The following is an 11,531-nucleotide window of genomic DNA, read 5'->3' as shown; positions in this document are numbered from 1 at the left end:
AGTCATTCGTGTGATCGTTTTGCGACGTCATAGTGTTTGGCAAGAACAAATTACAAGATACAGTTGAGTAATGTTGATGATATACGTAAGTGATATATTTGCTTGTAAGTTGTACCCGATAATTCAGTTAAATTCAGTTTATTATCTTCTGTTCTAAGCTATCAGCGAAACAATGTTTAAACTCGATGCATATCGCACAGTTGACAGTTCCTTCTAAGATAATTGATAATCGAACAGGTACTTTTAATATGTATACTCGAAACTTTCCAGTCGATGTTTGAAATAACAAGATACAACACCTCTACCCATTTTAAGAAACTGAAAACAACGAAGCACAAATACAGGTTACAGTCAAAGATATACTACAAGAAATTAGTGTGTAATGCTCCGGGAAATAAAAAATAGATAACCAACTTTTTGCATTAACCGATGAACACATGGTCGTCAGAAGATAGATGAGATCATCTTTTATCTCTGATCTCTTAACCGACCATTTCAATCCGTTCTTTTCTGTTACATGCTTTTAGCAGTTCTAACATTTTGATCTTCCGAGTTTGGAAATAAATACATACACAAAACAGGACTATACTTTTTCATGAGTGTTTACATACAGATTGAACAATCAAGGAATGACGTGGAGGCCATTATGAACCAACTAGTTGAATGATCCTTCATGTAAAAAATCCCCTGCATGCCACCACATAATATGGATGATATCGAGTATTAGTGTCCCTTTGAAATAGAAGACAATCAAGTAGTATATTACTACAAATATGATCAAAAAGTGGTTTCTAATAAAATTTTCTGTTAAAAAAAATGAAGAAAAAAAGACTGGTGTACCTTCATATTGAGGGAGGTAAAGAGATGATATCAAGAAGTGAAGGCAAAAATTCTATCTGTAATTTTGGTCCGACAAATCGGACACTCAGAACAGGCAAGGGAACAAGATTTACATACTGCAAAAGAAGAGGGGGTAAAATTGTCAATCACATCATGTGGTAATGTAATGTATGATGACAAATAACATGAATTGCAATAACAAAACTTACGGCTAAAATGCCGACAAGGAAGAAGCATTGCTGCTGTAGGTGACTCGAAGCATACTTTACATACATGAGAATTTGCATCTCCATTACCAACGTAATTCACCTCTTTTTCCTTCATCTCTTGCATTCGAGCCTGAGCACATGTTAATTAGAAACCATGAAAAAACGTAAGCTGAAATTTAAAGTCTCGTGAACACCTACAGGTGGCATAATAGCAGTTGGGTAACTGGTTTTTGGTCAAAGTAGGTAACTTTTGGCATGGGTTGAAAACAATCAAGTTATATTATTGACCCCCAAACACTATGTAAATAATATTAATAAATGATGACAGGAGTATCTCACTTCAAAAGCAACTAATTTTCAAGATAAAATGATTTGGGATGTTTTAAGCGTATATATACACTTTAAGCTAGTTTCAACATGTTGATCAATTTGACCAGTTAAATTTCTAACCAACTCAATTTACCCATGATATGAAACTCAACACAAGTTGACATATTGGAAAATAAAGGCATCAAAATTACCATGTCTAAGAAACACTAATTACTTACTAAAGTACTCCGTAATTAATAAATAAATACTTTTGAACGTATTTTTGTACCTTCAAACGAGCAACTAGGGGCTCTTCCTTTGTAACGTAATGAGCTACTGTTTGTGAAACATCCGAACCTTGCCTCTCTTTAACACCAAGATTGTTACTATCCCCATTTTCTACTTTTGACTGGTCAACCGTATCAAGCCTCTCACCATTTCTTCCACTGTTCGATTCAGGAACAACGCCTTTCGCTTCTTTCTTCAGCTGAGCAACTAGGACCCACATATTCGCCAGATCATTTTCCAAAGACGCTTCCTTTTTCTTCGCCGCCTCTATTTTTTTCCTGTATTCTTCTTCTATTTGTTCTTTCTCAGACAATGCAGCTTCAAGCCTTGCCTCTCTTTGTTTCCTTGCCTGTAACTCCATTCTCAAGTCTTCTGGGTCAAGGCTCCACGAGTCAAACTCATTGTACGCATCCTTGACTCTTCCAGATGACCGGTTTTTTCGGGCGGGTTTTATGGAATCATATTTGCGATTACTACCATTAGCAGATTTGGAATTTGCTAGCTCACAAGCGGATATTAACTCTTTCTCGAGTTTTGCATTGTCTAATGAAAGTTTAGTGACTTCACCGGCTAAATTCTTGAGTTCAACAGCTGCAGCAGAAGCCAATTCCTTTGCGTAAGACGCTTCTTCAGATAGTTTCTGATTCTGCACATATAATCCACTATTTTCTTCAAGGATTTGAACACGTTCTAGCTTTAGCTTTTCATTCTCTACCTCCTGATCAGACAGATAAAGAAAAAAGAAAAGAGAAAAAAAACAAGTTAGCAAAATCACATTACCTCTTCTGGTTTTAAACTATAAAGTAGAGGTTCAACCCGTGTACTTATGAACGGGTTGAACGAAAAAAATTAAGTTGGAAGTTTCCCAAAGTCTATTTTTCCAATATGATAAGAATAGTCTGAATTGTTGAATTAAATAATAATTTAAGTGGTTGTAAGAATTAAAAAACAGTCTTTGGGCAAATTTGCAGCCTGTTAGATCAATATGGGCCTTCTCATTTTCGTTGAGCAATTTATTTGATGAAGTCAACCCGTTTGAAATAAAACACAACTCAAATCAGCCCATTCATTAGTAAAAGGTTTAAATCTGCCAGCTATATTAGGATTGTAGTAATCACCTGAATCTTAATTTTAGTCTTTAGCCCATCAATGTACTCTTTGGATCCATTTTGTTCTGAAGATGACGATAGCTTCTCATTAGCCATAGCCAGCTGTTGTTCAAGCAACATGATTCTATCCTTCAGTTCTTCGTTTTCTGCACACTGCAATAGTACAAAAAATAAATCATGATTTCAGAGAGTTGAAAAGCAAAGTTGTGTGTACTAGACCAAATACCATATAAGCAAGACATTTATAGATGATTATATAACTTTGCATTAAGCATCTATATACCTTGTTCTTCCATTCTTCCTGGAGAATGCGGTTGTCTGCTGACATGATCTGCAATCATAGATGGCAATCAAACAAATGAATCAATTAACGTCATAAGTTTTCATATGATGTCAATAACATGTAACTATAGACTCGAGCCAAGGCTCATAAGTATCTGAAACAGAGTACTGACCTCTAGCTCGAAACCCTTCTCATCACACTGGGTCATCAATTTCATCATTGTCTAGGACAGAGATGAATAAAAGGTGAATGTTAAATATATTTTTTATCAAGAAGATTAAATAGGTTTCAAAAGAAAAGTAAACGGGAGGAATAGATATACTTGCTGCATATCAGCCAAGGAGGTATTAGAAATCGAAGCTTCATTGCTTTCAACAATCTGTTTCTCCAAGGCGCTCATTTGCCTTCTTTTTTCTTCTATGTCTTGTTCCAGCTGATCTATCTGGGTGTATCAGCAAACGTTAATATGTAATCTACATAACTTGATACGTTTATCAACACAACAATCAAAGGGGTGTGTGTGTGTGTGTGTGTGTGTAAAGGAGATAGGAACAAAAATTTACTTGGGACTTGGAGCTTTCAGGATCATTTGCAGACTGCTCTACTAAACGTTTCATGGTACTTGTGCTGAATGCGATCTCTCCTGCAAGCATCTTTACTCTCTCTACTAGAAGGTCCATCTCATCTATTGAAAGTCCACCCTGTATTGAAAGTTTGAAACAATATATAGTTAAAACAATTAAAATAAATATTACAGCCTTTTTTAAGTTTGGACAAACAAAAAAGGGAGTAAATTTGTTACGAATATGGAGATAAAAAGGATTCCATAACATACACACAACTATCAACCAATAACATGTTAAACTTGCAGGCCTAATGATTGCAGAGCGGAACTACTATAAAATAAATCTACAGAGCAATCACACTGTCACCATGTTCAAAGTTTTTTCACTTTATGTAACATAGAAGTACAACGTATGAACGGGAGCATTTTCGCTAAATTTCAACCAGCATCGAAACGGGTATTACTTTACTGATATCCAATGAATAGGTAAAGTTCCAAAACATGGCTAAAAATGCATCTAACCATTGAAAAGTGCCTAAAGTATACTCAATTTAAAACCTTCTAAATTGCGTTATTAACAAAGTTTTTGATCATGTTCATATTTTATTACAACATTCAATAAATACACATAAGAAAACCCATCCGTTCTGATCCGTCCTAAGATATTATTACCCAACTTGCTCAAGATTACACTCTTTAACGTATTCCGATATAAATAACAAAGGTATGAGTAAGTAACTGATTATGAGTTGACCCAGAAACAGATATTGAGTACTAAAAATCTGGCTATCAGAAAATCCAAACGGATTGAAGGAAAAAATGTCATTAAACATACCGGTAGCAGCTTCACACCACTGGCCGAACCACTAGTGACTTCACCTGCCTGACTAGTTTCAGTAATAGTGCTATCTGCTGCTAAATCATTCTGAATATCACTGTGCAAGAGCAGAGTACCATTCTGAAACAGAAGACATTATAACACGATGACATGTCAAGCACAAGTTGCATACCATTGTGTGATCATGTTCAATGGAAAAACTGATTAAGATTAATGAACATACCTCATCATCATTAGCAGAACTGTTTTGATGAGAAGATACATCAGTCAATCCAGGAATTGCATTTTTTGAGGAAACAAGTATTAGCTTTGTTAGCCTTTGAATTCTGCTCATGAGTGCAGCTTTTGCTTCTTCCTCTTCCTCTAAGCGTGATTGCATCTTCACTTGTCCCTCTTCTAACTATTATACAAACGACACAAAAGAGACTTTAAAATTAACTTCATTATCAAGTTGAAAAAGAAAATTTAACATTTCAACCATGCCATTATAAATCAAAGAAACCTGAGATAGAACGAATAAGAAGAAATTGACACCTTTTGTTTCAAGTTCATAATCTCTTCTGGATTGACACCTACAAGCATTCCCCTCTTTAATTGATCAAGTTCTAGTTTCAGAGCTGATATCTCCCTTTGGTACTTCTTAATTAAAGATTTTTCGTCAATAATCTACAAAATGGATATTCCAAGAGCAATGATCGGTGAGATTAATAAGACTATCCTTAGTATAGTCTAAACAAAATCAAAACTTTATAGTGACAAAAAACCTTATTTTGAGAGGCATAGATTTCAATGCGTTTTGCCCTACTTGCAAATTTTAATGTATTGTGAGTCTCCTCCATACTACTTGATGCCGGGGTTATTGTGCAGATAAGCTGAAAAGATAACAGAAAATTAGATATCGTAAATCGTAATGCTTTAGCATATATTAATACCACACAAAACATGGAATGAATTTAAAGAAGAAACACTATAAAGGTTAAAGAATTTTTATCCATACTGAAACATGTCCATGGCCACTCAAAGAAGACTGTAGAATGCGGGTAAGTTTTGAATCTCTATAAGGAACATGAGAAGCCCTTCCCTCACTAAGCTTTCCAATAACCTGCAAGTCCCGTTCAAACAAATATTAATTATTAATAATTAATTGTAATTTAAGATTTTGTAATTATTAATAACTTTATTTTTATTGAACCATCATATGACTGGATAAACAAAAGTTCCAAATGTTTTGTTGAAGAAATACATAACAACTTACAGTTCCGAGGGTTAAAAGACTTTTGTTAATATAAGATCCTTCCTTCCTCCTCAGACCAGTTGTTTCAGTTTTTGAGCTTTCTGATCCCGCCAAATCAATTAGATTCTAAGCACATAATAAATAATAAAACTTTTTAATAAGCAATGCAAAATTAAGTAACTCATGTTGTGCTAAAAAAGTAATACAAGTCGTTCATACAAGTTGAGAAAATATGACTCCGTCGTATTCGTCCCCATGAGAGCTACTTTCAATCATCTGCGAGTTAAATTAGATGTAAAGAGATAATTAAACAATTGTTGAAGCGACTATCAAGACAACTAGTAACATGTTGATTAATAATCAACACAAATGAGAAATATTCCATTAGTGTAGAACCAATATGAAGGGGAACGTAATTAAACAGGCAAAAAAAATGATCACTGACCCAGTCATTCTAGCCATATGTTTGCAGCAGGTATTTAAGGCCAGAAAAGTACAACTTACAGATCGAAAGAAGAGTGAAGCATATAAATGTATCATGTGCTGTAATATTATTGGTTTAGCAGTTTTTTATTTATTGAGTTTGTAACATTTTTACTATTAATTGATGTGTTAACTTGATTAAAACTTTTCAACAGTCAAATACAAGGAATTGAGGTCAACAGAAACATGGAAGAATTTAATACGTCTGAAATATACAAATTATCCATCCAACGAATATGATTGCATAAAGAGATAAAACTAGAGATGAGATTTGTGTGAATTGCATACCAGTGTAAATATCGTATGACTACGACTGCTAAGAAGGTTAAAGTTATTTGAACCAATGTGTCGGTGCTCTGCAAACAGCAATATCAATTATGTTATATACTTATATTTTAGGTATGAACCAATGTTTTTTTTTTTTGTTTTTTTTTTTAAACCAATATTTTAGGTTTATTACTTATATTTGTTCCCAAGAAAATTGATTAGTAGATAATTCCATTGCAAAGGGTTAATTTAATTTTTTTGAGGACGGTTGCAGAAAACTGTACATACTCTAAGAGAAAGCATAAACAGAGATTTAGTTATACCTTCACCAGCAGCAATGAAAGAAAGGGCATGCCCGGGCGATAAAACCACCTCTTCCTTTATACCCTCGACGTATGTACCCTGTCGATGAATAGAACACGATCATATATAAACTAAATATGTATATAAATTATCCAAGTATATGATAAAACAAGACAATAACAAAACAATGTCAAGAGTCCAAGCAAATACATTATACATTAAACAAACAATATATTGTTAAGAGAATATATTATATTCAATGATATTAAGTCGACTAACTAAAACAGTGAGTCAGTGACTATCACAATTTTCAAGTAAACACAAGATTGAATGGGGATAACAAATATTTATATGAACAGGACTGAAAGATAAATAGCAGATTAAAATAGATACCTGTGCATCTTCGCGAACACGCAGATTTTGGCCCGTTGGATCAAGCAGATCATTGATCACCTGAACAAGAAGTATAAACAACAAGGTAACTCAAAGAATGTTACATAAACACTTCACGTGAGGCCCTCAATGGAGCACGCAGTCACTACGAAAAATGGATGAGAATGCCAAACAAATAAATAGGAAAAACAATGGAATGCATTAGAAGTAATAGAGAAAACCAAGGAGATAGTGTTTTGGGTCAATATATTATAGTATCAAGGTGTGGTGTACCTCATTATATATCTCGATATATGACACACGCAGTAAAAACTCCCTTCCTGGTGTCTGAAATGTATATACAAGGAGTTTGTCAACCATATTCATAAACAATATGTAATCATGACAGGAATAATAATGCCAGTGAACCACAACTGCATGCCCAATTACACACACAGACACTTATAAGCTTCTTAACCTTTCTAATAGCCATTGCCAAGACAACTGATGAATGCATATATGTATATATCTATGTATGTATCTACCTACATACATAGCTGTAAGCATACACATAGATATGTATCTAAAAAACGTGTGTGTATAGGCATGTTGTGTTATGTACTAAAGGCATTGCAAATATACGAGAAACTGCCAGGGTGGTAATGTATGTGTGGGAGGTGGGGGTAAGATAGATACTAAGGCAAGTAGATGTTATATATTGTAAAACTATACACAACCATATAATAAGTTCATAAAGAATACTTACATCCTGAATAATGCTGAAAACATCCTTTATCGCCAAGGGTATTATTCCTGGAGAGTTATGATCACCCTGTAAAGATAATTAAGAAGTATAAAGAATTCAGAAAAAACATACAGTAACTACATATAATTGTGAGGAATCGGACAAAAAAACATATCATCAGCAATTGCCAGGGTGTCAATGACAGCTTACCCTGCTAATTATCAAAGTTTGTGGCCCTAAATAATTTTGCAAGATTTACTATCATTCTGCTTATAACAGAACCGGATTTCCTTATTATATCTTATATAGTCCAGCATTATCAACACTGAGGTATCATGTTATTTGTTGCCCAATTAAAAAAAACTGCTGAACTCTGGGTGACACCCAAACTTCATTAAAATAGACAACTAGTCAATCACCATTGTTGTTTCAGGCCTTACATGTTTGCATTAGTTCCTACAAATGCACTTCATAAGTCTATCGCTGATAGTGTCATGTTTGCCACCATGTTCTATATAATTACTAAAAACCAAATGGGGGTGTACCTAAGCTATTAGAGAAATAGAAAGTCTACAGCTTTTCATGGTAGCATAAGTTGTTTTGAGTGTGTGTTTTAAAGATGCCTACTTAATCATTAAGCAGTACTGCATCAATAACAAAATTAGACATGCAGCTACATCTAAGTTAAAATGCACTGCTGCAGCCGGTAAGCTTCTATCGTATTCTTTTAAGCACATAGCAGCTATTAGCTTTTGTACTTACATTCAATCTTAAACGCAACAATAGCTTATGAATAAGCTCACGGTTACTCCAAATGATCAATTATGCATTAAAGAAAGCTGTACTTACGTGCATTGTATGTGTCTTCCCACTACTTGTAACACCATATGCAAATACAGTTCCTGCATTAGCAAACTTACATTAGATCCTGATAGTAATTTGCCCAATCCCATTGGCCTTTATAAAATGGAGATAGTAAATCAAAGACAAATAAGCATAATTATGTTTCTAAAATTGATCTAGTTCTACCACACCATTAATGCCTTCCATAGCAGCTCTTATAACAGGTCCAGCAGCCACTTCATACACTTCCTGAGTCTCCGCATACGAACCAAATACTTTATCTATTACAAACAACAACAATACAAATAACTATAACTAAAATCAACTTCCAAATCCACATCAAATTTCAATAATATAAAAAGCCCCAAAATTCAGTACCAAATGCATACGAAGTAGCTGGATTATACTCATTTCGCACAAGTTTATCTCCGTCCGCGTACCACGCAACCTCATCTCCCCTCTGATACTCTCGCTCACTACATTCACCAATAATTCAATAAACCATCAGCACATTGTCTTGACAGCCCAAAAAATGTGTATAACTGCAAAGATTAAAATACAGATCTGCTGCTAAATTCAAAATTACCTCAAAGGCCTAAACCTAATCGTCACCGAAATGCTATCACCGCCACCAGGTCTCGACACGTCATCAATCGATTCATCAATTATCTCATCAGCAGACTGATAATCTCCGTAACCAGCGCCTCGAGAATACATCGGATCCGATGAAGTTCGGATAAGTGTATCAGATCTCGAACCGTAACCGGTTCCTGAACCTCCGTAAAACGACGCCGTATTAGCAGAATGTGAAGATCGATTTACAGTCTGTTTGAAAGACGAAGTAGATGAAGATGATGAAAAAGGACTTGAAGGCTTATTGTTGCTGCTGTTATTGTTGTAAAATGATGAACTGTTGGCTGTTCCTCTAGATGAGAATGCTGCCATTGACCGAGTCAACTCACCGATTCAGCAACCGGACAAATTTAACGAATAACTTACTCAATCGAGCATATAGCGTATGTCAGAGTTGCACATGTTGAAGCTATAGATATGTCATGTGTGATTTAGATTTGGGAAGCTTGTTTTACAGAGAGAAAGTAATAATGTATGTATATATTTTAGTGAGAGAAAGTGTGTGGGTTTTGTGGTGTGTTTAGTGTGTGTTTCAGGGTAATGAGAAAGAGATCCCTAGTGACCGGGAATGATTGTGGGAGGGAGGTAAGTGAACAATGAATTTTTTTTACTAATTTGAATTTGAATTGAATTGAACTGAATTTATTTAAATTAAAACTACTCCATATCCATAAAATAAATAAAAATAAATAAAAATAAATAAATTAAATTACTCAATTAAAATGGATGGTGATTTTCATCCAATAATCTTGATAAATTCACCTACTATATTGAAAGTCAACTTGTTTATTTAAAGTTTGTAATGTAAATTAAGAATGCATATTTTCTTACAATTTTCTTACGATTTTGAATTTGAATTTAAATTACTGAGTTGTAATTCTTTGAATTCAATAATTTGCTTGAAATTTAACGGACCAATCAGAGCGCGACAATCACTTGATTGAAAAAAAAATTCAAAAAAATAAAATTTTAAATATTTTTTTTGAATTTTTTTTTTTAATTTAGCATTTCAAATCCAATCACATGTGATTGTAAAACTCAATCACATGTGATTGAAAAAAAATTCAATTTTTAAAAAAAAAAATTCAATTTTTTAAACAAAAAAATTCAACCAGAAACATATATTAATTCGGTGATTTGATCAAGTTTGTTAGCGTTTCGTGATCATATCTTCAAAATTTCAGACTTTAATTCGGTGATTTGATCAAGTTTTGATTAAAAACTTGGTGTTTAAAGGTTTTAGCACAAATTTACTGAAATTCGTCATTTTACTAAAAAAAAGAAATTCAATCACATGTGATTGGATTTGACATGCAGAATCACATGTGATTGGGTTTTACAATCACGTGTGATTGGCATGCAGAATCACATAATTTCGAGAGAAAAAAAATTTAATTTTTATTTTTTTATTTTTTTCTCAATCACATGTGATTATCGCGTCACGTGTCGCATTCTGATTGGTGCCTTGAATCTTAACTTAAAAGTTGATTTCATTTGAATATTTCTCTTAAATTACTTCATAAAATAAATTATGTAATTATGTACTTCATAGCTAATTAAAATGGATGGTGATATTCATCAAATAATCTTGATAAATTCACTTACTATATTGAAAGTCAACTTGTTATTTGAAGTTTGTAATTTAATGTAAATTAAGAATGCATATTTACGGTGAAAATATACTCACTGTTTAATTTATATATATGTTTCCAAATTATTAGACGGGTAACCTTCAAAAAATGACAAATCCACTATTACTTATAGACCGAATTCCATCGCTACATCAAACAGTGGCGGAAACAGAATTTTTTTTCACCAGGGACGAAATATCTTTTTAAAATGTAACAATTTTTTGGGCAATATATGGAGGTTTTTGAGCAAAATTTGAAGGTGTTTGATCAAAATTTTGATATTTTGGACAACATTTTAAGGTTTTGGGGCTAAAAAAATTCACTTGGGGCAAAGTCGAAAAATCCAAAAATTTTACACTGAAAATTGCAAATCCACTGGGGGCGGTTTAACGACCCGTCAAAGTACACTTGACGACCATCGTTATCTTGGTCCCACAGCTTGATCGAAACTCTATATGAATTTAATAAAACAACCTTGCATTCCTTATTTAAAAATAATTCCCTATAAAGAAAACCTACCAAAATGTATAAGTTTAGAAAAACCATACAATATTACTTAACCAAATGTTGACCAAAACA

General features: G+C 33.6%; 1 protein-coding gene across 1 annotated transcript; it reads right to left on the bottom strand.

Moving 5' to 3' along the window:
- Positions 1-278: 278 nt before the first annotated feature.
- LOC139897932 (kinesin-like protein KIN-7D, mitochondrial) lies at positions 279-9,845 on the bottom strand. The gene is made up of 25 exons (XM_071880648.1): positions 9,275-9,845; positions 9,067-9,164; positions 8,880-8,969; positions 8,695-8,747; positions 7,867-7,932; positions 7,395-7,448; positions 7,122-7,181; positions 6,749-6,827; positions 6,447-6,514; positions 5,895-5,951; positions 5,697-5,801; positions 5,439-5,543; positions 5,206-5,313; positions 4,976-5,107; positions 4,665-4,841; positions 4,439-4,561; positions 3,602-3,739; positions 3,361-3,480; positions 3,211-3,261; positions 3,039-3,086; positions 2,765-2,908; positions 1,648-2,364; positions 1,050-1,179; positions 841-956; positions 279-687 (listed from the first exon to the last, which is right to left on the bottom strand). The coding sequence occupies exons 1-24, from the start codon at positions 9,631-9,633 to the stop codon at positions 871-873; spliced, it is 3,168 nt and encodes a 1,055-aa protein (XP_071736749.1). The 5' UTR covers positions 9,634-9,845; the 3' UTR covers positions 279-687; positions 841-870.
- Positions 9,846-11,531: the final 1,686 nt, after the last annotated feature.

Source organism: Rutidosis leptorrhynchoides, chromosome 3 (genome assembly GCF_046630445.1).
Source record: "Rutidosis leptorrhynchoides isolate AG116_Rl617_1_P2 chromosome 3, CSIRO_AGI_Rlap_v1, whole genome shotgun sequence".
Classification (NCBI taxonomy): Eukaryota; Viridiplantae; Streptophyta; class Magnoliopsida; order Asterales; family Asteraceae; genus Rutidosis; species Rutidosis leptorrhynchoides.
This window is presented reverse-complemented; position numbering and strand designations above follow the sequence as displayed.